This window comes from Artibeus jamaicensis, unplaced genomic scaffold (assembly GCF_021234435.1).
Source record: "Artibeus jamaicensis isolate MK-2021 breed Jamaican fruit bat unplaced genomic scaffold, CSHL_Jam_final contig_3152, whole genome shotgun sequence".
Classification (NCBI taxonomy): Eukaryota; Metazoa; Chordata; class Mammalia; order Chiroptera; family Phyllostomidae; genus Artibeus; species Artibeus jamaicensis.
Genome location: NW_026521729.1, coordinates 3,094,714 through 3,120,019, shown reverse-complemented (window position 1 = coordinate 3,120,019; position 25,306 = coordinate 3,094,714). Strand labels below are relative to the sequence as shown.

The 25,306-nt window shown below is 54.1% G+C and overlaps 1 protein-coding gene and 1 long non-coding RNA gene across 11 annotated transcripts in view; one reads left to right on the top strand and one right to left on the bottom strand.

Moving 5' to 3' along the window:
• The window catches only part of LOC119046446 (uncharacterized), a 53,954-nt gene extending 53,128 nt beyond the window's left edge, over positions 1-826 (bottom strand). For 2 of the 7 annotated variants that reach the window (XR_008391157.1, XR_008391155.1), the window contains exon 1: positions 436-826. This is a non-coding gene — a long non-coding RNA (uncharacterized LOC119046446). Of the gene's footprint in view, positions 1-161; positions 249-295; positions 408-435 lie in introns of those variants that run through there. The other 5 variants (XR_008391151.1, XR_008391156.1, XR_008391152.1 and 2 more) reach the window with 4 other exon arrangements.
• Positions 827-2,369: 1,543 nt separating this feature from the next.
• On the top strand, positions 2,370-21,929 carry IRX5 (iroquois homeobox 5). Of its 4 annotated transcripts, XM_037141543.2 has the most exons (5): positions 2,370-3,073; positions 4,134-4,539; positions 4,711-5,490; positions 7,058-7,158; positions 21,846-21,929. In XM_037141543.2, exons 1-5 carry the CDS (start codon positions 2,825-2,827, stop codon positions 21,885-21,887), a joined length of 1,578 nt encoding a protein of 525 aa, XP_036997438.2. In that variant the 5' UTR covers positions 2,370-2,824; the 3' UTR covers positions 21,888-21,929. The 4 variants fall into 4 exon arrangements, with proteins under 4 accessions (XP_036997438.2, XP_036997439.1, XP_036997437.1 ...); XM_037141544.2 differs by lacking the exon at positions 7,058-7,158; XM_037141542.2 differs by lacking the exon at positions 21,846-21,929 and having other exon boundaries at positions 7,058-7,604.
• Positions 21,930-25,306: the final 3,377 nt, after the last annotated feature.

Below are 25,306 nucleotides of genomic sequence, written 5' to 3'. Positions count from 1 at the left end.
ATGCTTCCCTGTCTTTCGGGGTTCTCTCCAGGCCCTGACGCCCGAAAGGAGACGCAAGAGCGGATAGGGGTTGGGGGAGGGGAACCGCCTAGCGGCCCGAAGTGGCGGCAGGATGGAATGAGGCTGTCTGCGGGCAGACTCGGATCCTCGGCGGCACAAACCTCCATGGCTCCATTTCGGCACTCAGCATCCCGGACGAGAGCCGAGAGGGTGCAGCCGTTGCGCGTGGAGGGAGGGGACCCACTCTCGCTCGCCCGGGGTCCGTGACACCAGGAGAAGCCCGCCCCCAACTCACGCGGCCTCTGCCCGCCGGGCGCTCCGCGGCGCTCCGCCGCGTCTAGCCGGTTCATGAGAGTCCGTGGCTGCCGCTCGAGGGGCGGGAAGCCTGGGTGCGACGGGGTGGGGGACCGGGCGAGATGGGGGCGCAGGGCTCACCTCTCCTCCGCGTCGCGGGAGCGCGGGCCGAGGACGCTCCCTCGTGGCCAACGCGAGCCCCCGGCGGGCGGCGCGCGCGGGCCGCTACCGACCGTTACCGCGAGGGGCTGAACGGCGGCGGGCGGAGCTGGGGGCGGTCGCTCGGGAGCGGAGGGGCTGCGAGAGGCGGGGGACCCGGTGCGGGTGTGGGGGGGGACAAGGCCGCAGTGCGGGGACGCTCGGAGGCGCACCCTGCGACCACCCCGGTCTAGCTGCGTCCGGCAGGACATGGCCCCTGAGCTGCTCGCCGGCTCCGCGCTCCCTCCCCGTTAGGTTGTCTGGGCCCAGCTTCGGCTGGCTCACAGCCACCTCTGCCCGGCTGAGCCCGCCACCGCTGCCACCGGCTTTCCGTCTCCATGACAATAGGGCGCCGAAGCCCCGCCCAGTCCCGCCCCCTCAGCGTTGGGCTGGGTGGGAGGCGGGCTCAAGTCTTCCAGGGACGTTGTCGGTGGAGGCCAGCGCCCAATTAGAGGTGAAGGCAGGGAGAAAAGGCCGAGGGGATCCAAAGGGTCCCGGAGAATAGCGCTCGAGGGGCGGAGCCTAAAGAAGCTGACGGGGAGGAGCCAGGGCGCGTGCGCTAAGTCGCCCCTCTGAGCGGATGCTTGTGTGCCCAGTGGGTTTGAATGCGGGGGCCGGAGGTCGGGAAATCAGTGTGTCCTGCCCGTCAAAATCATTGCGGGGCACTTTGTGTATAGTCGTGCTTCGGCTTGCGCGTGACCCCATTATAAAAGGCCACACATTCCCTGATATATCAGGCTCTGGTGGAGTGTCCAACCATGCTCCTGCCCTTGTCCTGGTTCACCAGCGCCCCTGTCTGTCCCCGAGATCGAAAGCGTCTGTGGCTTGTGGCAGCGCGAGGTGGAGGGACTGGCAGATGGTTATTTTGTACTTTCACTGTGTGGCCATCATGGTCAATGGCTCTGCCTGTGACTCAGTGGTGTGTTTACCTTGCCAGCGCCTTGCTGAACAAACAGCGGCAGGGTTGGTCACTACTCTGCGGAGTGTTTACAGTGCAGTACGCGCAGGTGTGAGAGCGCGAAGGGGAAGGGGACCCGCATCCCCCACCACCACTACCACCACCGGCCTTGGCGGAGAGAGCTTCGCATGGAAAGCGCCAAGAACGAAGCAGCGAGGCTTGGGCCAGGTGGGAAGGGGAGGGGGTCCAGAGACCTATTCTGGTGTAGCTGCTTCTCCGTCCAGCAGCTCTTGCCCACTGCCTCCCCTCTAAAGAAACGCTACCACCACACGTCCCGGGCCCCCAGTGTCTTCTGCCTCTCAATCTGGTGGAAGAAAGGCCGGATCCGATACGTGCAGATGTCCAAGGCCTGTCTCTCGCCCACCTGCTGCTGCTGCTGCTGCTGCTGGCGAAGGATAGTCACCCGGACTCCCTCGCCTTGAACTAGGGCATTCATCGGACTCTTCCGGGGACCTTCATTCCGGATCTTGAACTCACTTTCGGGGCCCCTGCTTTAGGGGAGAAGCCAGGGGCGACAGGGTGGCGATCCGCCTTGGAGCCCAGCCTCCTGGCCAACAAGATATCCGCTAAGTCCGTGGTTTACTATGGGGAGGTGAGAGCAGAGCCTACGCGCAGTCCTTCGCCTCTGTTCTTTTGTGCTTTGGGTCGGCCAGACTTGCCACCAGGGCCTGTGGTGCGTCGGAACGGCCGCTCCACCCGGACTTAGCCAAGGAGGAAAGTTGGAAGAGAGCGGTGCGCCTGGGATGTGATTGTCATCCTGGGGCCGGCGCTCGAGAGTCAGAGAGGGAGAGACCAGAGAAGGGAGGGGACAGAGAAAAAGGGGGGTGGAGACGAGGGCTTCAGAGGAGAGGCGGGCACGAGGGAGGGGCGAGGAAAGAGCCAGCGAGCCGGAGAGGGAGCCGGAGAGGAAGAGGGAGAGGGCGAGGCTCGCCTGGCGGCCGGGTTGGCTGCGGCCGCCCAGAGGCTCCTGCCAGTCCAACCACCGAATACACCCCGGGAAGGAGGAGCTTCAGGCGCGCACAAGGCGTCAGAATCCTCAATTTCCAACTTAGCATCTTGGCAGGACCTTTGCGAAGCCAAAAGCAGAGCCCCCCGGTGCAAAGAGCGAGGGGGGAAAAGAGAAAGCAGTAAGGGAGGGGGGGGGAGAATCCAGCCGGGGCGAGTGAGGCGCGCAGAGGAGCGGGCTCGGCGGTCGCAGCCGGAGGCGCGCGGGAAGCCAGGGAGGAGGTGCTGCGAGCCGGAACCCGGGAGCCGGGCCCGAGGAGCGGCGGCCCGGGGCAGCCGGAGGCCAGGTGCCGGCCCGCTCGCCCTCGCAGGGCGCCGCCCGGCTCGTTGGCGGCAGCGGCGCGGAGCGCCCCATGCCCGTGTGTGGCCATGTCCTACCCGCAGGGCTACTTGTACCAGCCGTCCGCCTCGCTAGCCCTTTACTCGTGCCCCGCGTACAGCACCAGCGTCATCTCGGGGCCCCGCACGGATGAGCTCGGCCGCTCGTCGTCGGGCTCTGCATTCTCGCCCTACGCCGGCTCCACCGCCTTCACGGCACCCTCGCCAGGCTACAACTCACACCTCCAGTACGGCGCCGACCCAGCGGCGGCCGCGGCAGCCGCCTTCTCTTCGTATGTGGTAAGTGAGCGGGAGCCGCGGCGGGAGAGCGCAGCTGGGCCCGCGCGGGGCGGGCGCGGGCTGCGGGCTGCGGGCACACGGGCCTCAGCGCCACCGCAGGCCGCCCCCCGCCAAGCTTCCCGGCCCTTGCAAACTTGAGCGATTGTCTCGCTCTGCTGCGGCCCGGCCTCGGGCTACAGAGTTGCTCGGGAAGCAGTACCGCGTCTCGCTGGGTTCGTTGAGCTGGCGGAACGTGTTTCGAGAGGAGAGGTCGCTGCGTTCATTCAAACATGAACTTCAGATCGCCCTTCAATTTTTATCTTTTTTTTTTAAGTTTTGCAATTTTGGAAAACTAGTTCAAAAGAAATAGACCCGAAGTCCTAGCAAAGCATGCTTAGTTTGTGTAAAAGCGTTTGGCCTCGCCTTTAATTAGTCCTCCAAAATGTTGCAAATCCGTAATCCTATCTTCACAATCCGATTTGGAGGTATTAAATTTCTGAAAAGTCGGCAGAGCTGCGGTGCATCCGGGATTTTTCGGCCGGGTGCACTTTCTGATGAAGCGCTTTCGGCTTCGGTTTAGGGTAACATTTTTGGAGGAGTGGGTGTGCCGGACGAGGTTCAGCTTTTCGTTTGTCTTTCTTTGGGGGGGGGGGGTTGGGGAATGCCTTTACTTCTCTTGCTCTCCTTCCTTACATGCAGCCAGCCACCGGGGCTTTGAGCGCAGAGTCGCCACCGCTGCCCGGGCCTCTCTCTCTCTCTGGGTGGAGGCCTGGCCACGGTGGTTGTATCTGAGCACCGGAGACGAACATGCCCCGGGAGACGGGGCCTACCAGGGACCGGTGAGGCCAGGACGGCTTCAAAGGCCCCTGCCGAACCGGACTCGGGAATTGGACTCGGGAATTGGCGCTCCGGCTGCTTTCCGAGAAAGGGGAGGGGTTGCCCTTGGGTCTGAGCGGGCCGGCCCTACCCTAGCGGAGTTCGGGCCTCCGACCTCGGGTCCCAGGGACAGGGTGCTTTGGTCACCCAGGTGGCAGTGGGGATCGTGGCCCATTCTCACCTTCTTTCTGCCTGTTCCCTGCAGGGCTCTCCCTACGACCATACACCCGGCATGGCAGGCTCCTTGGGGTACCACCCTTACGCGGCTCCCCTGGGCTCATACCCTTACGGGGACCCGGCGTACCGGAAGAACGCCACCCGAGACGCCACCGCTACACTCAAGGCCTGGCTCAACGAGCACCGCAAGAACCCCTACCCCACCAAGGGCGAGAAGATCATGCTGGCCATCATCACCAAGATGACCCTCACCCAGGTGTCCACCTGGTTCGCCAACGCGCGCCGGCGCCTCAAGAAGGAGAACAAGATGACGTGGACTCCGAGGAACCGCAGCGAGGACGAGGAGGAGGAGGAGAACATTGATCTAGAGAAAAATGACGAGGATGAGCCCCAGAAGCCTGAGGACAAGGGCGACCCCGAGGGCCCCGAAGCAGGTTGGTGGGCGCGGGAAAGGGTGTGTGGAGGAGTAAGATGGAAAAGGGGGGTCTGGAGAGGGGGGCGCACAGGGCCTAGGGGTAGGGTCTGGGGTCTTTGCCTTAGCGGTCGGGGACCTGGGCCCCGCCAATCGGCCTCTGCACCTCTGATGGCCTGGGTTTCGCCTGCAGGAGGAGCGGAGCCGAAAGCGGCCTCAGGCTGCGAAAGGCTGCAAGGGCCGTCCACTCCTGCCGGCAAGGACACCGAGGGGAGCCTCAGCGACTCGGATTTTAAGGAGCCGCCATCCGAGGGCCGCCTCGACACGCTGCCTGGGCCCCCCCGGGCCAGAGGGCCCTCCCCGGCGGGGCCAGTGGCGGCGCGGCTGGCGGAGGACCAGGGTCCTCACTACCCCTCGGGCGCGCCAGCTCCGGGCCCTCACCCAGCGGCCGCAGAGCTGCCCCCGGGCCCCGGCGGGCCCTCGGTCATACACTCGCCTCCACCGCCGCCGCCACAGGCGGTGCTCGCCAAGCCCAAACTGTGGTCTCTGGCCGAGATCGCCACATCCTCGGACAAGGTCAAGGATGGGGGCGGCGGGAGCGAGGGCTCTCCCTGCGCACCTTGCCCGGGGCCCGTGGCTGGGCAAGCCCTTGGAGGCAGCCGCGGGTCGCCGGCCCCGGCGCCATCGCGCTCGCCCTCCGGGCAGTGTCCCTTTCCCGGCGGGACGGTACTCTCCCGGCCTCTCTACTACACCACGCCCTTCTATCCTGGCTACACGAACTATGGCTCCTTCGGACACCTTCACGGCCACCCGGGGCCCGGGCCAGGCCCCACGACCGGTCCGGGCTCGCATTTCAATGGATTAAACCAGACGGTGTTGAACCGAGCGGACGCTTTGGCTAAAGACCCGAAAGTGTTGCGGAACCAACCCCAGCTAGACCTGTGCAAAGACTCCCCCTATGAACTGAAGAAAGGTATGTCGGACATTTAACGCGGGCTGCGTGGGTCCCGGACTTTCCTAATTTATTAGAAATCACGGCCTTGGCAGTTATTTTTCCATCAACAAGAGAGAAAAAAAAAACTACCCCTCCTATTAAAAAGTTTATAGTTCCTGGAGATGGACGACATAAAAATGTAAACATCTCCACACACACAAAATGTCTTAACCAACCGAAAAGAAAAATTAAAAGAAAGGATTTGTATTAAATCTTATTCTGTATATTTAATGTAGCATTTTGTATTTAAATTGATAATTCAATATCTTTGAAGTAAATTATGAAATTAAGACACCTGTACAGGCATTTAATGTTTTTTTTGTAATATAAGCATATGCATTTGTGTTTCCCCCCAAACTGTTTCATAGTTTAAAGATACAAGTTTAATTTAATTTTTTACACCTATTGATTTTTCTGGGTATGAGCTAAAGTATTATTACAGAAAGGAAACAGGTTATACTCTTAGATTTAAAAAGTCAAAGAAACTGCAGCCACCTTTGTAAAATGCAAAATATTTAATTAAAAGAGATTTTAACATAATCAGAGCCACTTATTACTTTTTAGAAGCCTCAATAAACTGTCCATCGCCTTGGACAAAAGGTGCAAACTGAACTTTTTTTTTTTTTTTTCCAACTGGGGAATTCAAGGTTCCATAGAACCTCACCGTGCCAAGGGTTTGTAATTAGGCTGCGAGTCCCGGGGGAACGTGGCTCTGCCCCGAAATGCAGGTTTGGATCACTGATGCGGGGCTGCTTGGGGGAGATTGGACCTCGGAGGAAGGAGGAGAGAGACCCAAGTGTATGCCCAGAAGGGAGAAAGGATGGCCAAGTGAGCCAGAGACACGCACCACCCGAGCTCCATCGCTTAACCTAATTACTTTCAATCAGTGTCGTGTTTTATGCAAAGCAATCAGCTGGTGAACTTTGCTAATGAGTTCGATTTTATGCCGGATTTAGCCCTTATTACTATTTCAAAGGTGCTGCGGGCTAATGCGGGCGGGAAGCATGAGGGTGTGCCAAGAAGGCCCTCCCAAGTCACTGTCGCCTCTACCCATCCAAAACTGGGCATTCATTGATCACTGCGATGGGTTTGAGTAAATTAGTGAATGTTCTGTCCACGCTGGTGTGGATGGATGGTAGGCCGCCCCGCAGATCTCGGAGCGGCCGCGGGGCCGGCGAGGGGACGGTTCCCCCCTTTCACAGGTAGGTGTCACACTTGTCCTGAGTTTCCAGCCTGCACTTTGCAGAGTCGGAGACCGGGAGTGAGTGGGCGGAAGTAGGGGAGGGGACGCCGCAGGAGCTCGGGGGGAGGGAAGGCAGTGGAGCCCAGACCGACCCCGAGAGCCCCACCTTGGACCAGCCGCCTTCCAAAGCGCGAGGACATTTGCCTCGATAAGGCGGCCTCTGTGCCCTCGATCAGGCTTGTCGCCGCGTTAGCACTTTTTTTTTTTTATATTTCCGATTAGAGAGTTCGAATAGCTACAAAAGTGTTTTGGAATTTTTTTATATTCTCGTTTTAATCCCGCGTATTTCATCTCAAAACGAAGGGTCAGAATGCGTGTCAATCCCAAATGAGGAGGAGATACGGCCCCGCGTCCTGTACCAGCCTACACTGTCGGTGTTCGCGCCTCCATTTCGCCGAGAAGAGGTGGAACCTTGGATGTATTTTACTTCGTGGGAAATTTTCAGGGGTCGGGGGAGGGGAGGGTTTACTGAAAAAACATACTCCAGAGAGGGGAATTAATTTGCTCTATTAAACTGAAGCCGGATTGTGGAGAGAATGTGTTTGCACATAACGCCGGTTTAATTAGGCTAAATCAAAATGCACTTATTTGCATTCTTACTCAAGATTACTTTAACTTACTGGCTTTTATAAACACTCCCCAAACTTCCACTGTTTAGACTTTTGCTAGTTGTTTTTTTAACTGAAACGGGCTCCTGTAGTTTATTCGAATTTAAAAGAGTTCGAAAGCATTGTCCAGATGTGCTCCCCGCTCCCCCCAGCCCCCAAACAGCAGTCGACTTTAGAGTTTAAATTAGTGAGAAAATTCACAGAGGGAAAATGGTTTCCAAGCTGAAAGTGTGAACGATTAAATATCCATGAGACAATCGTATTTTATTTTGTCCCTTTAATTATAAATGATTTTTTTTAAACAATTGAATTCCAGAGATGACTTGCACGCCCTCGCGCCCCTGCCCCCTCCACCCATCCCCACCCCCCGACAGCCCGGTTCACAATCAGTTTGTTGCCCCCTGTTGAATATGCAGCCCCAGCGGTCACCTTGTCTTCTAAAAAAGATAGGCCAGTCCTCAGCTCGACAGAGAAACTTTAAGGACGCCATCAACTCTGCGAGGTTTTCGAAGCCCTGGCCCTAAATCCTACCCAAAGATTTTAAAGAGAAAATTACAGGCCTCCCATGTTCCCGGGAGTATGTAAACGGTGCAACTCGGGCCTCTCCCTTCTGGTTGCCGAGACTTGGGGATGGGTGGCGAACACCCGCAGGGCTGCCTGGGACCGGGAACCGTGCACCCGGGAGCCCGCGGCGTTTCTCTCCAGTGCGGGGACTGCTGCGGAGCGAAACCGCCAGGGGCTGGACGGCTGGTGCCCTAGGCGCCGCCTCTACTCGCATCCCTCCTGCCCTTGGCCTCTGCGGGGTCTACAGTTTTCTTTGCGTACTTCGTCTTTGGATTAAGTTTAGGGTTTTCTTCTTTGCAGAGCTGGGTGTTCGGTGGCTAGTGGTTTCTCCGGTGTCCGGAGTTGTTCCAGTTTGGGGTGGCCTGCTGGGCACATCGAGGTTCGGGCGTTTAGGAAATGTCTCCGGCGTTTAATCCCCGAAATGGTTGCGTGTCTGTACGCCCCACGTCTCCTGGAGCCTCCGCTCAGTCGCATCTTGGGCAGCGTCAAAGGCAATGCGCCTTGGACGAGCTGGAGGCACCTTCCAGGATCCGGGTCTTTCTCAGGCTCGGACTGGGGCGCGGAAGTAGAGGAGGCAGCGCCTAAGACACCCCCGTTCCGGGGCTGCGCAGGTACTTGCCACCTGTGCTCGGCTGCAGTGTATCAGCCCCCTCGGGGTGTCTAGGTTGGCACTTAGGAACTAGGAGGCGCCGAGTCCCTGGTAGTGGAAGCCGCAGGGTCACTGAGTGGGGTCTATGCAGTCAGTCCCCCAGAGGCAGCGCCAGACGGGGAAGGGGCTGGGTTCTTTCCTTTACCCCCTTGCGCGGGGCGGAATCCGTTCCTGGGACTTGGCGGTGAGGAACGAATGGCCCAGTCAGTCCCCGAGGGCGCCTACGGGGGCATGCCGGGCCTGCGGAAGGGGACCTTTCCTTCCCAAGCCCCTCGGCTCGGAGCGCCAGGCCCTAAAATGTTCCCCGGCCTGGGTGCGGCGCCTGCATGGAGGCCTCCTAGTTTGCAAAGCCCTTGGGGGACCTCTCACTCTTGGGGAAGTGCGCAGCTCTCGGAGCGTGGAAGGTGGGTGGGTGGGTGGGGGGGTCGTCGTGTGTGTAGTTTCAAAACAGGCGGTGCCTCCCAGCTCACCTCCCCCGGCCCGCAGCTGGCTGCCAACCCGGCCGAGGCACAGAATAGCGCTTTGCAAAGCGCCCGAAGTGAAAGGAATGTGATTGCGCTCTCAAGAGAGAGCCGGACGCGGATTCCGTTTAGGAAGGGCGCCGCCTACTGGTCCCTGGGCGCCGCGCGGTTCACAGGGAGGAGGAGTTAGGCGACGCCAAGCTGCGCCCCTACCCACAGCTGTACCGCAGTTCTGAACCCCAAGCGGGTCAAACCTTCCCTGCTCCACACCCCACTCGCTGCGGCCCGGGATCCAGAACGCACTTAGCACTGGGGGTTTGGACCAGGGCCCGAGACTAGAACTGTTTTAATCCTGCGTATTCCCCGCCAGGGCTTGGGCACGGTCTGGAAAATGAGGCGGGAGACTATTGAGAACTATGCGCGTGGCTGAAACAGCCTGCGGGTGGGGGCCGCGGCTGCGTGCGTCCTCGGCTGGGCCCCGGAGCGCCCGCACCGCTTCGGGCGCCAGCACTGGCGTTTCTGCCGCCCAGGGCTCTACAACCCACGCGGTTCGGGGTATCTGGGGTCTATCAGGCAACCTTGGCCCAAAGGCCGTTTCTGTGTTTTGGCGTGTGGGTAGGAAAAGAAAAAAAAAAAACCTGCTTTCTAGTGCTTCAAAGCCTTCCATTTCGAAAGGAACTTTCATGAGGTCGACGTGGCAAGGCAGGAGGTGCTCACTGGGCGACCCCCTTCGCCCCTCCAAAAGCGCTAACGTGCAGCGTCACTGGCCTCCCCGCTGGTGCCGGTATATCGTGGGAAACGAGGGCGCACCCTCGGCGTGGCTCTTAGCCTCCCCGGACACACGGCCACCGGACAGAAGGAAAATCGGGCCTGACTAGCACCTTGCCGCCCGCCCGCCCCCCAAACTGGCTAAAGTTGCAGGACTGTCCCTCGACCCACCCCGCGGGTCTCCCTTTGTGACCAGGCTAGAGCTGGCCTCCTTTTCGTTTGCGTGCTACCTGCGACTTAGGTGCCGAGCACGAGGCGTGGCCCAGGTTGTGGGCGAACAGGGGATTGCTTCCGCGGTGCTGCGGCTCTGGCTGCGCCCCTTGCTCTGCTTTCGCCCCTTTGCTCTGCCCTGCCTCTTAGGGCTATGGGGTCTCTGGCCTCCTGTCGGCCTCAGGGTCCAGCTCCGGATCCTCAAGGCCGCCGGCTGGGCCGCTCTTGTTTCCAGCGCCCGGAGGAGCCCGGCGGACCCAGACGCCACTTTTCCCAGTGAAATCTGCTTTTATTTGCTCCGAGCAAACCTCGGGCTCTCAGCGCTCCCGCCTGATGGATGCAAATGTAAATGTGCACTTATTTAATTGGATCAGGCCCCAAGATAAAAGAGATAAACGGCTCCCCGTTTGCTAACTTATTTTCCGAGGCATGCAGCGCCGCGTGGAGGAGAAGCCAATGAAGGCGCTGCGCAGCACTCGGCGCTCCAGCGACCGGCCACGGCAGAGCGCCGGCCGGTCCGCTAGGCTGGAGCCGCGGCTCCTCCTCGTTCGCCTTTGCATGCGCCCTGCCGTCGGAGAGGGTCCCCGCGGGACCTTCTGTGCACCAGGACCAGAAAGTGAGAACGCCGGGGCCTCCGCTTCGCGCGCGCAAGCACCTCTGTCCTCACCACAACGTTCTCCGTCTAGTTCTCTTGTCCTTTTCTTAACCAACTCTGCACGCAGGAATCCGACCGGCCGGGCCCAGGCATAGAAGACCCCAGGCGTAGTCTTTCACTCCGGGTGGCATTTTGAGAGAAGGACGTGAGGGCCACGGAGAAAGACGAGGCGCGTACCCACTCCTGACCACCAGGGGCCCGTGAAGCCGCCCTTTAGACGAAAGGACCCCCTTCTCTGTTGCTAGATGCCCCTCCTCTGGAACCTGGGGTTTCTTTCAGAATCGTCAGGAAACTGTGGATTATCCCCTACGCCCAATGATGTACACGTTCAATATACGCAGCCCTTCGGTAATTTCAAGGGGTCGTGGAGCCCCGACATCCAGACGCTATGAGGGGAGAGGGCTTCCTGACGCTTTCCTCCCAGGGGTTGGAGTTCAGAACTTCAGTGCCAGAGCGTCCTCCTCCGCCACCCTCAGGTTCGTTCCCCAATTTGGGGGCCTCGATTTCCCCCAAAAAGTTTCTCTTCTGCTCAGAAGGGCCGGGGAGGATGTCGGTGTGGGTGAGAGCAAGAAGTCAGATGAAAAAGCCGGAGGATGGGTGCAAAGGAGTCGGGCAAAGGGGGCACCCTCGGAGACCCTAGCCCAGTAGCCTCCGGGGGGATGAGGGGGCGGGGCTGGCCGGGGCCGTCCGGGGTGAGGCGGTCCCCGACGTGCTGATGGATTGGCTTGTCAGGAGAGCTCTGTGCGCTGAGCCCATCAGAAAGCACTTACCTCGCTAAACTGAAATTACTGTCTTTTCAGGGGCTAATTTGTGTAACTCCCATGGAGGGGCTTGGAGGGGGTTTGATGAGGCATAAAATGATGATTAATGAATTTATTGGCCGCTGCTCATCAAACAAGGGATGGAGAGCTCCGGTGCGCACCGGCGGCCTGGCGGCGGCGCTCAACACAGCCGCGTTGGGCCTCCCAGGCTCCGGCCCACGAGGGCTTCCCTGAGCGTGGGGCCGGGCCCTGGATGCTTTCGTTGACTTTAGCTGCTTTCTGCCGGCCCACTGGATGCGGGCCGCTGGTTCTACCTGTGCCACTATCGCCCCCTGCGGGCTGGCTGCGCAGGCTTGGGGGAGGCCGGGGCTACTGTGGCTGCAGGCCTAGAGGGGCACGGGGGGCCTCTTAGGCGTCCTCAGCCTCGTAGAAAAGGGGACCTGAGTGGGTCCAGGGCACCTCGGGCAGTGTGAAGATGGAGACGCGTGATGGCTTCCAGGTTGGGTGCTTGGGCCTTGGTGCCTCAGTCTTACCTCTGCAATTGACTAAGCTGTGCATCTTGGACAGATCAAATAACCTCTCTGAACCTCAGTGGCTTCGTCTGTAAAAAGGGGGCTTGCTTTTGTGAGGATCCTAGTGGGTGGCATATAGTTGTTGTTCAATAATAAAATTATCGGGGTCACTCTGTCTTAAGACTCCACTGGGGACACACTAGCCAGAGCCCGCGGAAGGGAAGGGGCGGGACAGAGGCTTTGGGTTCTGACTTGGGGCAGATCCTGCTGGAACGGCTGATGCTCCTTAGCAGCCCCTCCCTCTTCTCCACCCCTTCTGGCCACGTCCCAGGGGCGTGGGGGGGGGGGGGACACTGGAGAGGCTGAAAGGCACTTCGACAGTGGAGTGACCTGATTAGGGCTCAACTTCGTGGAGCTGACTGGAGCCCATGGAGTAGAGTTGAAGTTCAGGTCGGTTCCCAGGGCAATTCAGAGCTTCTCCTGTGTACCGGAGCCCACACCGGCTCCTATGTTTCAGAAGCTGTCCGCAAGGGCCTTTCAGCTACTTCCTCTGGTCAAGAACCTGCAGCCTTATGAACTTGTAAATTCAGCTGGGATTCTTTAACTACCCTGCCTACCTCGCTCCCCTCCCCCCACCAATAGGCCCACCCAGATCTCCTAAGATCGGTGTACCTTTGACTTCCTAGCACATGCCGCCCTGGTGAAACAGCACCGGAGAGACCTTGGCATTGACCTCTCCAACGGAACACTGAGGCTGGCCTCCATTTAGTGCAGTTCCACCTCACCTGTTCCCTTCTCTGCTTCCAACACACACTAACTGAGCTCCAGTAATATCCCGGATTCGGGGCTCTGTGTCCCCATGAGGCAGAGATGAGCAAAACAAAGTCCCTGCCCTCCTGAAGTTTACAATTCAGAGGAAAGATGGAAGGTAAACACAGAGTGTGCGGATGGCTTATCAGAAAGCCCAGGTGAAAAATGGGAGAAAAGGCAGAAAAGGAGAAAAATGAAGGAGAAAAATGAAGGAGGGTGAGGACGTGGAAGGGAGCGTGTTCCTTTTGTGAGGGCAGCCCAGGAATGGCCTCTTAGGAGGTAGCTTTTGATTGGAGATCTGGAAAAGTTGGGGGCTAGGCCCTGGAGAATTTGGGGGAGGGGGGAGAGCTCTGGGCCGAAGGCAGGGCAAGGGCAAAGATCCTGAGGTGGGAATGGGTTTGGACAGCAGCGAGGAGACCTTTGTGGGACTGGGTGAGGCCAAGGCAAAGCCGGGTTCTACATACAGGTCCTGGTTGATCCTGATGAGATCTTCGGGTTTAATGATGAGAGACAGACAGAGAAGAAGAGCAGGAGGGTGTTGAGGGGAGTGGCAGGACGTAATTTATGGTTTAAAGTCAGGTGTGAGGAGCTGAGGCTTTTGGAGGGCAAGCATAGAAGCAGGGACCAGAGAGGAGGCCGATGGAGAATCTGGGGGCAGGTAATGCTGCCTCACACCAGGGAGGTAGCCGGGGAGATGGGGACAAATGGTCAGATTTGACCCGTATCTTGAAGATAGAATCAACAGGCTTTGCTGGTGGAGTGGATGTGAGGGGTGATGGGAGGGGCATTCTGGATGCCCCCGAGGAGTTAGGCCTGAAACACCCAGGGGCTTGGGCGGCGTGGTATTCACTAAGTTCACAGGGTCCAGGGCAAACCCTACGGTAAACACATCTTCTCTCCTGGCACCAGAGCTCAGAGCTCTCGGACCACCACGTCTTTCTTCTCTTTTCTCAGTGGGGAAACTGAGGCTCAGGAAGTGAACATGCCTGTCCCAGGCTCACGCAGTGAGATGATGAACAGAACCCAATTGGAAACCCAGGTCTCCTGACCTCTTGGCTTTCCCACTCTGCCTCACCCAATCGAAGCTTCCTGGGATATCTCTATTTTCACAGAGAACTCCTGGAAACAAAATGCCTTAACAGAGAGGAATGAATTTATAATGGTGGAGTCCCAGACACCGTGACAGGCTGTCAAGGGAGATATTTTTAGGCTGGGCTGAGAAACCTCTTAGCCCTCCCGAGCATCTGCTGCAGTAGGCTGCCTCCTTGGGACTCCGTGTGTGAAGTACAGATGAGAGGAAAGCTAGGACAGGGCCATCCCTCTCCTGACACTGAACAGCAAGGAGGAGCAGGGACTGTTGGCCGTCGCCCCTGCCGGGGAGGGTGTCTGCCCCTAATTAGTTGCTCTCCAAAGACATTTGCTCAGTTCTCCTGTTGGAAGCGATTCTCCCCCTGCCCACCATGATCTCACATAATGCGAGCAAAATTTAACGTTCCTTTGCCTCTCACTTTATAGACCAACTCCCATCAAAGAAAGATTTAAGCTGGGGGCAACTTCCTGAGTTATGGCTCTTTGGTGCATTTATTTGAATTTCTTCTCTTCTCTTCTCTTTCTTTTTTTCCCCCCCTCTCATGTCTCAACTTGACTGTTTTTTTCCCTCCTCATTCCTTTTTCTTGACTGCTTGTGTTGTCTAGATGCTCGTCAGCTTGGGGATTTTTTTTTTCCTGTAAAACTATCAGCGGCTTTGTCCCCCAGGGAGCCCACCGGCCCTTGGGAGCAGCTTCTTGACATCTTTCAAGCAGAGTGAGACGTCTGCTAGGCCTCGGTTACACAGCCCGCGCCGTTCCAGGGCATCTCAGACACCTTCCCAGCAAACGCGGTTTGACATCCGACTAACCACACGGTTGTCATTTCTGAGACATTTTTTTTTTTTTAGAGCCAAACCACCAGGGGTTTATTTCTTTGTTTGTTTGTTAGTTTTGTGTGCCCTCTATTTGTAGCCAGCATCTAAATCCAAACCCTGTGGCTCTTTTTCCAGAGGCTCATATGTGCAGATGTTCTTCGGTCGTTGAGGACCGATTTTCCTGGATGACATGAAAGAGTGGATTAGTGGCAACTTAGAGAAAAGGGATCATTTGGAATAAACACCACCTCTCCGCTCCCACGAAGAGTGTGGTAGAAAAATTCGTCAGCCTGGTTTATTTTGGTTGGTGTTGTTTTTCTGCCCAGATTCTTTTTTTTTCTTCTTCTTCCTAGAACATGTAGGAATGGCTGAGCAGGCTTCATAGAACTGAAGACAGCAAGGAAGGGTCCCTCAGCGCCCCTCAAAATGGACCTCTCCAAGCCCCGGCCTCCCGATATTCGTCTTGGCCTCTCACAGTTAAAACGGCCATTTATGGAATAACTTCCTTCTCATTTTGTCATTGTTTACTTATTTGGGGAGCAATATTGATACCGTGACTGTCACTGAGAAATTAGTATCACTTGCCATTTACAGAAGACAAATAGAAAAAAAAAACAAATTCATTAGATAAAATTCTTGGCCCCCTGAGCTTTGAAAGCATCTCTCAGCCTCTCTGGCTGTTCCTGGAGGCTTCCCCAGCCCCATCCCTTCCTGTTTGCCGGCTGCCCTCAAAGTTCTGGGGTCCACGCGAGCGTCTCTCCTCCCAACCCCCAGCCCACCACTAAAGTCATCGCATGTCCAGCCAGAGATGTACTTGCCACACTTTGGAAAACTGCAACTGCTCATTTTCCATATATGGAAACCGAGGCCCCGAAAGGTAAAGCAACTTGCTGAAGATGGCAGGGTTGACTGGTGACCAAGCCTGGGATGGCCACCTCCCTGTCCCCACCGTGCCCCCCGGCACTGCCCCTTTCTTAATGTTCCTGTGCACACAGATCCTCCTCACAGGGGCTTCTGGGGAGGTGGGAGTGCTCTGCAAACCTGCTAAGCTGGTGTTCCTTCCATCCCACTGGTTCTGCAAGGTCCCACTCCCCTTTTCATGTCTGTGCGTCACGCCTGGGGGTCAGGGTAAGAGGCTAAGACCCACAACCCAATATGTTCTCTGACACCATAAAGGACGCAGGCCCTGCCCCTTTCCTCTGCAGGGGATGAAGGGGGGAGGAGCAAAGTCTGGAGGAGGGATTAGTGCACTGGGGGACTGGATGTGGTTGGTCCATCAGACCCTCCCTTCCGATGCTCACAAGAGGGAGGTTTCCGTCCTATGCCCCTCCCTCCCGAAGCCACCCGCCCGTGACACAGGGTAACCTTCTTCAGTGCTAAAAAATGGAGGGGTGCCGGGATCCTGGCTCTAATGTCGCTCAAAGCCAAGACCCCCCCCTCCTGCCCTCTCCCTTCTCTCTCGTCCCTGGGTAAAGACCTTCAGCATCGTTTATCAGGTGGGACCTCCCCCACCCGCCATGGCCTGCCGTGGCCCTCCGTGGTCCTACAGTTCACGCCTGTCCTGGCACCCAGCCCTGACTCACCCCTGCTCCAGGCCACATGTACCTGGCTACCTGAAGCACGTCTCCAGCCAGTGAGACCACAGCCAATCCGATGCAAAAGGTCCCAGACTGAAGTCACGTCCCTCCACGGGTCCTCCTCTCCCCTCAACCCCAGACCATCGTCTCCAGCCTCCCTTCGTCCTGTGGCCACTCCCCGTGGAAGGACTCGAGAAACAGGCTGACTGTGCCCCCCCAACACCTCACAGGCCTTCGAGCCCCCAGCCCCGCAGACCCTTCCAAGAGATTGCCTTCAACTACCTCCCCTCCCGCTGCTGTCCTCCGAGCCTCCGTCACCTGTCCTACGGGCTGCAGCCTGCCCTCCTGGCCGGCTCCCTACCCCAGCCACCTCCATAACACCCCCGGGAGGTCCAAAGCCTGGAGTGTCCTGAGTCCTCAGTACATGTCGGTGGGGATGAAAGCCAACAGATGGACCCCAAGGCAATGCACTTGTTTGTGTTTTCCCATAAAAGAATGAATTTTGAAACAGTTCTGGGGTCACACAGATGTAACTTCAAGTCCTGACTGCACTGTTATCCCGAGTGCATTAGTGAGACGTTAAATGACTGGGAAATCTAGGCAGAGCGGCCCAGGACCCGTGGGGATGGAGAGGGTGAGCTTAGGTGCCGCACTGCCCTGTCTGTGCCATGCGCCTGCTATGCAACCCTGGCCAACTTCCTTACCCTCTCTGAAATTCAGTGTCCCTATCCACAGAACAGGACTAGTCACAGTACCCACCTCAGAGACTGAGGACCCAATGAGATAAAGCAAAGACCCCAAAAGTGCATGGTTAACTCCCCCTTACCTCACCACGATTACGCAATAAATACGGTTTCATCTCGTCCAAAAGGACTCTGAGAATTTCTAAACATGTGTGGTGTATTTTCCCCAGTTCTTAACTACTTGACATCTTTTTGCTGACCAGCAATGGTGAAGGCGTCTAGAGTTAAAAAAAAAATAAAAGCTTATTTGAAGATTCCTTGGAACATTATTTCATTACTGAAACTTTCTGCTGACTCATCTGTTTCTCGGGAACTGAGTCTTTCTTTACCAATAACTTTAATTACATCAATCACTCATTCCAAATTCTGCTGAATAATGAAAACTCCGTAACTAGAGGTGACACCATGGATTTCTATTGCACAAGCGGGGGCTTGTGGAGGGAGAACAGGTTTGTCTTCCCTTTTCTTTCTTTAAAAAAAAACCAGCCATCAATACTTCACGCAAGGAAACACATCTTCAGCTTTCATGATTCACTACCTGTTCCTCTATCAATTTACAATTAGCAATCTCCACAACAGGAGGAGAGACAGTTCATGACTACTTAAATCCAATGGAACGCAATTTGATTCATCTGATATTTCCGAGTCATAAGGCTCATCTCCCCGTCTTGGAGACAAAATAAATGATGTTTGAGAATTCCAAGTCCTTTGCTAAAAGCCACTAAGCAGATAGTTCCAGGGTTCACATATTACCTAAATATTTTGTTGTCCATAGCAATAGCTACCCCATTGAGCTCTTAGTATACGCTAGTTATTATACTAAACTCTTTACAGACACGATCTTGGTAGACCCTCACCAAAGCTATGGAGTAGGTGCTATTATTATCCCCATTTGACAGATGAGGAAACTAAGGCACTAAAAGGTTTACTTGTGTAAGAAGATGTCAAAGTGGGATATGAGCCTAGGAATGTGTGACTCCCCCTTTCTGGGCCCAGATGCAGCCCGGAGGGAGAAGGCGGCTGTTCTTTGCTGCTGTAGGCATTAGCTACTTTTCTGGCTATTCATGGCTCAATTCTACTGCAAGTAGAATAAGGTGCCGGCTATTTTCTGAGCTGGATATGTTACCTGGTGCTCCAGGGAGGCAGGGATCCCCCATTTGGTGACAGGAGTAGGAGGTGGCACGGGGTGTGGTGGGTGCATGTTGTAAAACCTTGCCCCCAAGTACGTGCCCTTCCTTCCTTCTCTCCCCTCCAGGTCCTCGTCCACCGCCTCTTAGACGGTGACACCAGCCTCCTAATAGGTCTCTCTGTCTCCAGGCTCTCCCTGCACCTTTCCATCTGTGTATACTCACCTTCTTAGCCCAGGCACAGTGGCCGGTGGGAGCCATGGGAGGTTGTAGAGCAGGAGAATGACAAAAATCAAAGCTGCACTTCCGAAAGATTAAAGTCCTGATTCTTCTCTATGGCATTTGAAGCCCTTCAGGTGTCTGACCGCACTGTCCTACGCAACCCCATTTCCCAGCAGTTGCTCCCCAAGTCCTCCTCCCAGGCTGGTCCTTCTGCCTCCCAGTGACCTGTCCCAATCACCTGTCTAAATCCACTCACTTCTGAGATTGAGCTCAAGTGCTCCTAGAGGTTTCTCAGTGGCTCTTGATCACACTGCCTTCTCTCCATGGGGGGCTGCTGCTGAGGAACAGACAGCAGAGTGCCCAGGCTCTGGGGTCAGGGAAAGCTGGGCTGGCATCGCACCTCTGCCACACACCAGCTGTGTCACCTTGGGTAGGTGGTCCCACTTCTCGGGGCCTCGCTCTCACCACAGTGTAACAACAACAATAATAGCCGTGTCCTGGGAGCGCGTCTGTGCTTTAGAGGTTGTTTGTTGTAGCACTGCCTACAAAGCCAGTGACATTTTCAGTGACTGCATATAGGGCTGGAACCGGGATGATTCCGAAAAGCCCACATTTCCGTGAGCTCTGACCTGGCCTTTCGTCTCGGCACCTATGGTTCCACAAGTGCATAGACCTGGTTCTGAGCTCTCGTGGTCTATTGGTCTCAAGCCAGCACCCTACTGTCCGGCTTACTATGGGCTTTGCAGCGCGTCTTAGGGCCTGGGAGGGCAGTCCTTAGTTACGGCTCTTCTGCATCAGAACTAATTGACTGGGCATTTATATTCCCGCACAAAGTCGTAGCTGAGTTAATCAAGTATTTAGTCATTTCTATTTGTAGGCTTCACAAAGAGTATAAATCATTTCTCAATAGTGCGCTAGGCACAGGTCTTTAGCTTCAGGGTAAAGGGGCTGAGAGCACCCAGGGGATGCTCCAAGGATACAGGGTGAGAAAGGAGGAAAGTGCGCCACAGCATTCCCACGGGATCTGTCTGGGGACCCTGGCAGCCAGTGCTCAGGTGGACCTGAGGGCCCAGGTGTCTTCCCTTGGGTGGAAGGGAGGGGCAAAGGCCCACGTGGCTGTGAGTCAGGGACCTGAGAGAGGCATTTGCCTGTGTCAGGTGTTCTTTGTAGGCTATGGAGCTGGCTTCATGAGTACTTGGGACTTCCAATGTACCTACACCCAATGAAGGGGTTTCTTCCCTTTAATCTGGGCTTGCTTAATATCCCCAGGCTAGTCCTGAGTCCTGACTTTTTCCTACTTAATGACAAGGACAGGGATTCAGAGCGCATCGTGATTAAGTGCAGGCTCGGGAATGGAGCTCTCTGGGGTCCTGTTCCTCCTCACTCTCCACCACCGGCTCTACCGCAGCCAATGACACCACCACCTAGAAACCCGAGAGTCAGCCTCAGCCTTCTCTGTCTTCTCCAAATGGTCACCTCCAGTTACCAAATCTGGATGCAGTTTGGTGGATTCAACATCCTGAGTCCCGACTCCCTTTCATTACTCCTGCCATCGCTGTAATCCAGGCCTCTGTCATCCATTACCTCCTTAGTAACCTCCCAGCACTAGTCCTGCTCCCTGCTGTTAGCTAATGTTCCCGACAGAAGGTAGACTGCATTCCCATCCCTGGAATATTTAATGGCTCATATAAGGCCCAAACTCCAAAGTGCAATGTCCCTTCAAATTTTATGCTCCAAACCTGTAAAACTGTGCCATTTCTATGCACTATTTTGACTCTGGGCTTTTGCACATGTGATTCCATCTGCCTGGCATGTCCAGGGTTTTCACTCTCTCTCTCCATTTTTCTACAGTTGATTCCTCTATCCTAGAAGGTCTGTGCTTAAAGCTCCCCCTTCCTTCAGGGCTCTGTCCCTCTCTGTGCTAAAGATATAAAGTAAGAGCTAAGCAATGTTAACAAGTTGTGTGACCTCGGGTACCTCATTCACCTCTGAGGTTCAGTTTCTCCATCTTTAAAATGGGACACAGTCATGGTGATAAGAGTGCATACTAGTGGGCGTTTTATAAGTCAATGTATGATTTAGTGTCTCAAGGGATTATTGTGAGGATTGAAGGAGATTATTACAGGTAAATTTTATTGACTATTGGAGGAATAGAAAAAGGCATAGGCCTAGTGCCAGTCTTAAGGAACTTTCCATGAGATCAGATTCATACCACTGTGGCTAACAGTTCTTTCAAAGCCATTGCTTTGCTTTTGTTTTTCATAGAGGAACCCCAATTTTGTTTGGGATGGTAATGTGCCCAGCCTTCGTAGATGAACCACTTATGTCTAGGCCAATTGAGATAGTCCCATTCCTCTTTGCCAGATGCTCACTTTTCCAGCATCTCTTGCAGCTAGGTAGTCATGTGACCAATTCTGGCCAATGAGGCACGAGGAGACATCTACTTTCTGAATCTCAATCTATACTTTTGTAAGATGATATAAAATGAGGAGGTGGGATCAAAAAACAGTAAGGTTTAATTCCTTCCTCCCTGGTTTTTTAAAAGAGGAGGATCTCAATTTTATTTTTTAGTTTCAAAGAAATCTTACATGGAACCCTAATATATAAAACAAATAAAATGCAATTGCTCTGATTTAAAGAGAGAATGGAGAGTGCAGGAACCCCATCCAAACCTTTGCAGGCAGCCCCTGAAGCACTTCTAGAAAACAATACTTGAAAATCCACTGGGTTGGATATCCTATAGGACATCTGTGATTTTATTTGTGCCTATTTTTAAGCACTTACTCTTGTCCAGTATGCTTAATCTTCTCGGGAACCATCTCTCCCTTCCTTTGGGTTTCTATGCTTTGGATGAAGTTAATACAACTCTGATTCTAGGGCAAGACATATTATTTAGGCCTGACCCACAGTCTCTCTCCCTGGATACAGTGATTGGTTCAGGGATGTGAGTATGACCTAGCTGGGTTCAGTAAAATTGAGATCTAAAATGTTATTGACTTTGAAGAAAGATAGAAGCCTTCTTTTTCCATTGAACTTGAACCCTAGGACTATGAAACCTGAGAACAAAGTCCACATGGAAGGGAACAGAGCTGAGAGATGGAAAGAGGCCAGACCTTAGAGACTTTGAGCCCTTGGATTAAGTTTTGTCTGAAGACAGACAGCGCTACCGCTGGATTTTTGGTTTTGTGAGGCAATAAATTCCTTTTGGTTTCAGTAGTTTGAGTTTTACCTTCTACTTTTGCAACCCAAAGAGTCCCAATTAGTACAGATCCTTTCCAGACCCAGAATCCTGGGATCTTCTGAGAGGTAGATAGGAAGGCTGTTCCCAGCCTTTCCAGTTGTTCTCCTCCTGGGCACGTGGTAGGCTGACATTGTACTTCCCACTCATTGGAAGTGAGGCGTGGCATTTCTTTGACAATGAAATGTGAGTGGAAACGGTATGCCACTTCTGGGTGGGCCCTTTAAAAGTCAGTGCGTGATTCACCACTCTCTCTCTTTCCCTCCCTTAACGATGTTCCAGATGGTGGAGGTGGAGGTTCCGTCAGCCTGTGTCCCAGACTGAGGACAACGTGGAGCCGAGACCCCTGCTGACCCTCGATGGATATGTACTGTGAGCAAGAAATAAATCTTTGTTGTTTCAAGTCATTGAGATTCTGGGTCCTTTGTTATAACAGCAAACCTTAGTCTACCTCGAATAATATACTCAGAATTATTCGTTTCCTCTTCCCACTCCTCCTCTTCCTCCTCCATCCCCTCCAAGTGGACACTGGCCGAGATAATGACCCACCCCCTATAAAGCCACGCCCCTGGCATCACCACCGATGCCAATCAATACCAACAGTCAGTCAGTCATCCTTCCCAGCCCTGGCTTCAGCAGGCCAACTTCCTAATCATATTACTGGACCCACAGGGCTCTGAGTTCTGGAATAAAACCTTCTTCAGGAATTCCCATTCATTATTGTATGAAAATTAACAAGATCCCAAAGGTTATGCTATGGTATTCATAACATAGTGCTCTTCCAAGAAAAAAATTGACCATTAAAAAAATGGCCCTGTTGGCCTACAGTGTAATAAGCAATTTCTAGAGCTGATCAGTTAATTAGACCAATGCTCAAGATTCTGCAGCTGGGGTGGAGGCTTGGCCATGGCTGAGTTCTTTGGAAAGCAGAAAAGTAGAACTCAAACACTTCTGAAGCCCGGATGCGATCATCATCGTTAACATACAGGACACTCGTATAGCTCTGGTGTCTCAAACTTGACTGCTGACAAAGCCGGGCTGGCCACGTCAACAGGCACATGGCAGGCCTTATGGGAGTGGCGGGGACTGCAGTGAACCTCACCGTGCTGCCTCCCTACAGTCTACTCTTGCTCATAGTCACCGGACAGAAACGCAGGCCCAGTGTTGCTAGTTTTTTTTGTTTTTTAAATATTGTACTTATTTATTTTTAGAGAGAGGGGGAGGGACGGAGAAGGAGAGGGAGAGAAACATCCATGTGTGGTTGCCTCTCATATACCTCCTACTGGGGACCTGGCCAGGGGGACAACCCAGGCCTATGCCCTGACTGGGAATTGAACTGGCGACCCTTTGGTTTGCAGGCTGGTGCTCAATCCACTGAGCCACACCAGCCAGGAGTATGTTGCTAGTTCTTTCAAATTTTTTTTCCAGGAAGAGTTAAAATTCATAGAAATTGTCACATTTCTATGAATGTCCTATATCACATTTCCCCTAAAATACTGTAATGTCCAAACTTAGCAGCCACAGACAGAATTTTTGATAGTCTATCCTGGGGTCATCCTCATTATCTCTTTGCTCTCCGCATTATCTCCATTTCACAGATTAGGAAACCGAGGCTCAGAAAAGTGAAGGGATGCATCCACCAGATGCAGTCAGACTCTGAAACTCAAACTCATACCCTCAGACTCCAGCTCTGCTGGTTTCTCTTCCTCTGTATCCCAGCTGTCTCCTGACCCTCAAGTATGTGGCAGAGAAGCTAACCGTCCACTCCAGATTCCTGCTTCCTCTTCTGTACAATAGGTTTTCCATGGGAAGCTGCTGCCAGGACTACATTTCCCAGCCTCCTCTCTAGGTGAAGTCATGTGACTAGTTCTTGCCAATGGACTCTGATAGAAAGTGCACAAGCAGTTAAGAAATGGTATACCTTCTCTACCCACTCTTTCTCCTTCCACCATTTGTCACAAATGAACACAACAACCTTGGCAAACATTGTTGAAGATAACAGGAACACAAGGCAATGAACCTGGGTTTCTGAATCATCATCTGGAGGAAATTCACCCCCAATCAGGAGCATTCATTCTGGACTGGCCATCAGGGAGAAACAAATTTGCATTGCATTTGAGCCATTATACATTTTTGGTTTTGTTACAACTAGCGCTACCTTGGTTATAGAAATATGAATGGACCTTTAAAAAATCTTTCCTCCCCCTGCCCCTTTCTCTTTCAGGGGGAGGAGCTCCTGGTACACAGGGTCATTTGCCTGAATCCAGTGGGACTTGGATGAGAAAATAAGTCATGTTAAGTTTGGTTTCTGGGGCTGGGGGTTGATTGGCCCTGAGGGCCACTGCATCTTGTCCCCCCACCCCCACCCCAAACCTGGCTTTGAAGAGGGACTTATTCATATTTCAGCTGGAGGTGAACATATTATCATCCAGCCCTCCTGGAAAAAGACAAAAGACAAAACAAGCATTTGGCCTGTCTGGGCCACACACCCTCAACCAAGATAGGAGTCAACATGTTTGGGAACATCAAAGACAGTGTGATATCTTAAACATAAGGAGATTAACATTTACAAAGGTTTACCCCTCGGCCTGTTCCCAGGAATCCAGCAGACAGAGCCAGGAGGGACAATTAACATTACCCATCTGCACTGTGGTCTTCTGGCATCTCATACTTGAGCTTTCTGCTGGATTTGGGATGCAAGAGGCAAAGTCTGGTCTCATATTTGAACGAGCACCTTCCACATACAAGGGGGATGTGAAAACACGCTGGGAAATGAGAGCACGGGTACCCAGTCCTGGGGGAGGATTCTGCCCCCACAAAGACCAAGCCACAAACCACTCCCTGAGAGAGAGAGAGAGAGGGTCTTTACCCACCTTCTCAGAGTCAGAAGCAGCCAGTTTCCCCCTGTGCCAGCCAGTCAGCAGCGATGACACAGTCTGTGAGAGCAGAGGAGGGGGCGAGGCACTGGTTCGTCTCTTTGAAGCAAGAGGCCAAGAATATCTCAACACACTCCGAGTACCAGCAACAGTAGGCAATGGACGGGGACCAAAATCCCTTACAGCTGTTGGAAACCATACCCTATTCAGAGATAATTGGCAATTAGTTAAACAACTCCTGTTTAAAACACTCCTCCTCCCTACCCTCAAAGACAGCTGTGTTTAAAAAGGGGCAGGGGAGAGACTTCTCAGGAAATGTGGAAACCTAATCTTCAGGTCAAAAAAAAAACAAAAACAAAACAAGAGTCAATGAGTTCAGGAATTTAAAAATATGGAACACCTCTCGAAAATCCTCTGCTTTGTTTGCCTCTTGCAGCATGACCTGGTGCTCGATTTGGGAGTCAGAAAGCCCTACGTCTGAGAACCTGCTCTGCCATCCACCAGCTGTGTGGACTTGGCAGGCTTCTGAAACTTGCTAAGCCTCAGCTTCCTCATCTGTAAAATGGGAACTATAGAGATTGTATTATAAAGATTAAGTAAGACGGTGCATGGAGCCTGGCACACAGTAAACATTTAATTCCTTAGCCCAACAGTCAAGGTCCTCCACTGCTTGTCCCCAGCCTACTTTTCCAAACTCTTCCCCATTTTCATGTCTCCTATTAACTGGCGACCAAAAGGACTCAGTCACCTAGGCCTTAGTTCCCTAATCGGTGACGTGGAATAGCTGAACTTGTTTCAGCTATTATCCATTCTTTCTTCCCAACTTGAATGTCGGTTTTACCAAGTCCTCAAGAGCAAGCTCAGTCA

Bases quoted from the DNA above. Each gene is read 5' to 3' on its own strand.
- IRX5 (XM_037141542.2), top strand. From the start codon at position 2,825: ATGTCCTACCCGCAGGGCTACTTGTACCAGCCGTCCGCCTCGCTAGCC. The intron at 4,540-4,710 runs GTTGGTGGGCGC...TTTCGCCTGCAG, and splicing joins CCCCGAGGGCCCCGAAGCAG to GAGGAGCGGAGCCGAAAGCG. The intron at 5,491-7,057 runs GTATGTCGGACA...CTCAAAACGAAG, and splicing joins CCCCTATGAACTGAAGAAAG to GGTCAGAATGCGTGTCAATC.